Below are 5,237 nucleotides of genomic sequence, written 5' to 3' on the forward strand. Positions count from 1 at the left end.
CAAAATGAAACCAAACCAAACCAAAAAACACAGCCTGACACAGGAGGCACTAGCAAGTAGGAAGGTCCATAGCAGCCAATAGGAAGCTCCTCAGACAGTTTTGCCCCAATAAACTGCCTCCCCTTTATAGCTGTCCTCCTTCCCGAGAAGCTGAGGCCAGGTTAGTCAGTGCAAGCATTCTCCCGTTCAGAGCCCCACCCCAAACAAAGGGAGCGTGTAGAGGAGGCCCAGAATCGCATGCCTATTTCGACCATTAAAAGGCAGACTGGTTTGGAGAATGGTGGAGAGCACCCAGCGTGTGTCTAGCCTCAATCCTGCCATGTGCATTCACAACCCATTTCTTTTTCCCACATCTCCAGAGAGCACATAAGGGCCACTGCCCCCAAATGGCCCCTTGTCACCTCTCACTCCCACCAATGCCCCAAGGTCAGTAGGACAAACACAGCACCACTTACAAGAGCAGAGAGTATCGGAGACTATTGCAGACTTTATAGAAAACAGCCCAAGGGAGATCCAGATTTCTCAGGTGAGGGTGGGAAGGCGGGCCTCAAGCCAATACACAGAGGAGGAAGACTTCCTGTGCAGAGGCAGCACAGGCCTGCCATTCTGCCTGACTTAGGGTGAGAGGCAGGGAGGCTGTCCCTCCTCACTCACCATTGTGCTTTGGGATCATGCAGAAGGCAGGGCACTGAGGCCATGACCTTGACCAGGAAAGCTTTCGACTGAGACAAGAGGTCAGACTCTATCCCCTTCCAGAAGGCAGAGAGGTGGTAGCAAGGAGTTCCCAGGGAAGGACCATGTAGGTGGTGGAGCACAGAGGGCTGGGTGGGCAGCAGCTCCAAGCTTCACTTTTCCAGACAGACCAGTGACCCTGGTTTGGAGACCCTGCCCATCCCATCTGTTCCCTCCCTCACTAGAGTCTGCCTATATGCTATGGGGGTGCTTGCCCTTGTCCTGCAGGATGGAAGAACTTCTCCTAGGAGGGCAGTGGGTAGCACCCCACCATGGGGAGAGTCCACTCTGGCGGGTGACGGATGTCAAGGGAGCTGAGAGCCTAAGCCTCGGGCCAGAACATGAAAGTGACTGGGTGAAGAGCCGAGTTTCAGACTGAGGACAAACACTGAGTGTTGGGACATTACAGCCCCAACAGAAAGGCTAAGGATGGATTCTACACCAAGGCTTGCCCCTGGGATGAGAGAGACAAGGCTGGAACTGGGACCCAGCCAGGGCCAAAGAATGGAAGGGCCTGAGCTAGAACCAGGGTATGAAGCACATCAGACCAGAGGAGGTCACTGAAACCACAGAGCCTTCTTCAGATGTGGGTTACATGACGGAGAGCCCAGAGTTCTGGGGTGGGACAAAAGGTTTGGACTTCATAAAAACCTTCCAAAGAGACTGGAAGGGTAGACCCTCTGAACTCCGAGAAAGGGACTGAGGACTCCTAGCCCGGGATAGGGGTCAGTGCAATCTAGCCAGGGTGTCTGGCTCAAAGCATGTAGAGTGGTGGAGAAAGTGCTAGAGATTTCAAAATAGAAGAGCAGGGTCTTTGGGTGAGCCAGGCTAGGGAGAAGGAATTTCAATGGTCCTGTAAGGGCGGGCAGGTAGGATTTGTTTCTGGAAACAGATTTCTGGGTTTTTGATCTGGAAACTCTAAGGCTAGGGAAAGAGTACACTTTGGAATTTCGGTATGGAAGAGATACTACGATTGATCCTAAGGTCTCAGAGATCCAAACTCGTGAGTGTGTGATCTCCGGGGCCCAGGCCAGGCAGGGAAAGGCTGTATGGCCCCTGTAAAGTCATCAGCTGACAGGGATAGCCCCCCATTAGGGAGGTGAGGCTCAGAGACCCGAGCCTGGAGAAGTGGCCCGGGAGCCGGCAGGGGCGGCCGGAGCGGGCGCGCGGCGCGGGTCTGCATCCTGCTCATAGCGGTAGTGGTAGCCCTCCATCTGGTCCCTGCAGGCCTCGCGCAAGTTGCGCATCCAGCGCTGGATGCCGCGGCGGTTTAGGTAGAGCACCATGAGGAAGATGAGGCCGATGAGAGCCAGCACCAGCCCGAAGAAGACGTAAGAGGCTTCCAACTCCGGGCCGGCGACGTCTACCTCTTCGCCGCGCTCGTGTGCATTGCCGTCGGAGCAGCCTAGTCGCGCCTCGTCCAGGTCCATCAGCGGTCGGTCCAGCAGTACGCGCGGGGAAGCGCAGCGCAGGCGGCGCGCGTCGGGTACGCGCTCGGTGGCATTGTGCAGCCAGGCCAGCAGGGGGCGCGAGGTGCACCCGCAGCTCAGTGGGTTGTCCGCCAGCAGCAGGCGCGGCTGGGGCAAGTCGCCATCACGCTCGAGAGCGCGCAGCTCGTCGGGGCCCAGGCTGGCCAGCGCGTTGACACGCGCATCCAGCTGCTCCAGGCGCGGCAGGCGCAGCGCGGCGGGTGGCAGGCGGCTCAGCGCGTTGCCTGCCAAGCCCAGCAGGCGCAGCTCGGTCAGCGGGGCCAGAGCGGCGTCCAGTGCATCCAGCATCCCCGGGCTGCCCCGAGCCAGCGCGTGATTGAGCAGTAGTGAGCGCAGAGCAGGCAGTCCGCGAAAGGCGCGGGAGCCCAGGGCGCGCAGCGGGTTGTGGCTTAGGTCGAGTGCCGCCAGGCTGGGCAGCCCGTCGAAGGCACCGTCCTCTACCACCTCGATGTTGTTGTGAGTGAGGCGCAGCGCGGTGAGGAGTGGTAGGCGTACGCTGTCCGTCGCCTCCTCGTCCCCTCCCGCGAAGGCGGCCGCGCGCAGCACGGTCAGGTTGGCGCCCACGATGGTGAGGTTGCGCGCGTCGGGTGGCACGTCCCGGGGCGGCTGCCGGAGCTCCGCGCCCGACGCGCAGCGCAACAGCAGCCGGGGACTGCCGAAGCAGTAACACTGGAAGGGACAGGGCGCGGCGGGCCGGCTCAGCGCCGCCGCCAAGAGCAGCAGCCCTGGCAGCGGGCTCCAGAGCCCCCGCTGTCCCGCGCGCGGGGCCATCGCGGCCGTCCCCGCATCCAGCCCCCGGCCCGCAGCGCTCACCAGGGAGTTGGGAGCGTTTGGAGATGATGGGATGGGGGTGGCACGGGAGGGTGGCGGTGGGCTAGACCTTGACCCGGAGCAGCTGACAGTCCCGACCAGTCCGTCCTCCGGCTTGTAAAGTCCGAGGAGCCTTCACTTTGATGGCTGGGGGCGAAAGGGGTCAGGCGGGGAGCGGAGTCCCCCGCCCCCGCTGCCCTCGTCGCCCTGCGCTCCGGCCTCCGACTTCCGCGGCCGTTCCGGGCTCAGAGCCGAGTGGGCAGGGTTTGCCTCCCCCTCCCCGCCTCCGGGCCGCCTCCTCCGCCCCCAGTGGAGTCTCCGCACCTCCTCGCCGAGGGAGGCGGGGTGGGAGGGTCCGGAGCAGCAGGCTTAGGGCCGCTGCGCACTCTTCCTCCCCTGCTCTCTAGTTCAGGAGCTGCGGAGAAGTTTGGCTCCCCAAGCTCTGACTTGCTTCTTTCCCCACCCCCTCCGTTTAGGCAGGTTCTTTCCTCCTCCCTCCGAGGCACACGTGGGGCGGGGCACTCAGGGCTGACCTGGCAGGTGGGTCTGTGCACCCAGCGAGGGTGGGAGAGGAGTTTAGAACTATCCCTAGAAAAGGAGGCAGGGCTGAGGGGTGGGCTGGCAAAGTTACTCTTCTTGTAGTCCAGGAGCTGTGCTAAGGGAGCGAGCCTGGAAAATCCCTAGCCTTGGCTGCCTCCTTGGCGAACCCAGTTCCCTGTGTCTCCACCTTTGCAGGTCTTGCGCATCCAGTCCTTTGTCGACCCTTACCTATGCCCTAGGGAAGTCTAAAGTACCTTCTGTCCCCACATCTCCTACGCTCCTAACTCAGGCTGCCCTGCCTCTGCCAAGACCACTCCCATTGGTTCCACCCTTCAGGCTGGACCCCTCCTAGGCTCAGGGAGCAGTGGGTGGAGTGATTCAGCTCTAAGTTTTCTCACCCCACCTCAGCACCGAGCACTCCCAGGATACTGTGTGGTCAGCTTGCCCCTTCCCCTCCAAACTTCCCTACCAGTCCCCCTATTGAGTGGGGTGCCGGTTGCAGGAGAGGGCTCCAGAAGCAGGAAAATCTGGAACTGATTTTGTAGTGGAGCGTGAGGGTGTGGAAGATCCAGGGCTGAGGTGGGGGTTGAGCTGTTAATAGGCTTGTTTTGTTCTGGATTTTTACTTATTTACTTTTTTTTTTTTCTCTCTCCAGAACAGTGAAGCTCAAGACCTGATTTAAAGAGACAGACTCTGGAGAAGGGAGCATTCCTGGTCTTGGCATGAATTATTCAGGTTGGAGAAGCTGACATTTGATCTGCAGGCCATTCGAGTATCTTACTTGGCAAAGCTGGTTGGGATAGAGGCTTCCCTCCTCCCCATAAGAATCAGTCAGTCTCTTTCTCTTGAATTGGGGGATAATTGGTTGATTTCTTCCCTGAAGTTGCATTTAGCAGATCGACCAGCAGATTGAAACCACTTTACGAGGCACACTCTGCAGTGGCCTGGGTCTCAAGCAAATACCAACACGAAGGGCCAGGCTGGTCCCCCAGTTCATGTTGACCTAGTCCTGTCTCCATGGTAACTCTACAGGGGCCAGTAGCTTTCACATTTAGAGTTGGACAGGTGGCCACATGAGTTTACACATACACGTGTGCCTCTTACACAGAAAGGCAAGCTTCACACAAACAGACCCACACACGCCCATGTGCGGTGTCACAAATTCATTCTTATTTGGATGCGCATGCATGTGCATGGGAGGCTTGCACACAGTAGCTCCAAACAAATGGGTCTCACACAGACACATGCAGGCTCATTCATGCCTGTGTGCGTAGGATATAGCTCTGAGTGTAACCTGGTACGTGTCCATAGATTCAGAAGCATACCGACGTGCTCAAAGGTTCACACACTGGGCCAGTGCAGATTTCAACTGCAGCCTTAAAGGGGCAGCTTGCAGACTCTTGTGAACATGAATACATACAGATGGAACCCACTCTTGCCCTGGACTATGTCCTTGTCCTTTGGAGGACACAGGTACCACCTTTTCTCACATGGCACAAGTGCTCAAATAATGAGTGACCACAATGGTCTGCTTCCCTGACTCAACTGCATGAAGACCTTCTGCCTCTGATCTCTAAGGAAGTGTAGACTACTGCCCAGGCCAAAGCTCCCTCATGGGTTTTCATGGTGGCTGCCTTCTGATTGCTGCTGACTTCCCTCTCCAAG

At 58.4% G+C, this 5,237-nt stretch overlaps 1 protein-coding gene across 1 annotated transcript; it reads right to left on the minus strand.

Moving 5' to 3' along the window:
• Nucleotides 1–462: 462 nt before the first annotated feature.
• Nucleotides 463–3,289, minus strand: Tpbgl (trophoblast glycoprotein-like). The gene has a single exon (NM_001401344.1). The coding sequence runs from the start codon at nt 2,991–2,993 to the stop codon at nt 1,839–1,841; it is 1,155 nt and encodes a 384-aa protein (NP_001388273.1). The 5' UTR covers nt 2,994–3,289; the 3' UTR covers nt 463–1,838.
• Between the last annotated feature and the right edge of the window lie 1,948 nt (nt 3,290–5,237).

This window comes from Rattus norvegicus, chromosome 1 (assembly GCF_036323735.1).
Source record: "Rattus norvegicus strain BN/NHsdMcwi chromosome 1, GRCr8, whole genome shotgun sequence".
Lineage (NCBI taxonomy): Eukaryota > Metazoa > Chordata > Mammalia > Rodentia > Muridae > Rattus > Rattus norvegicus.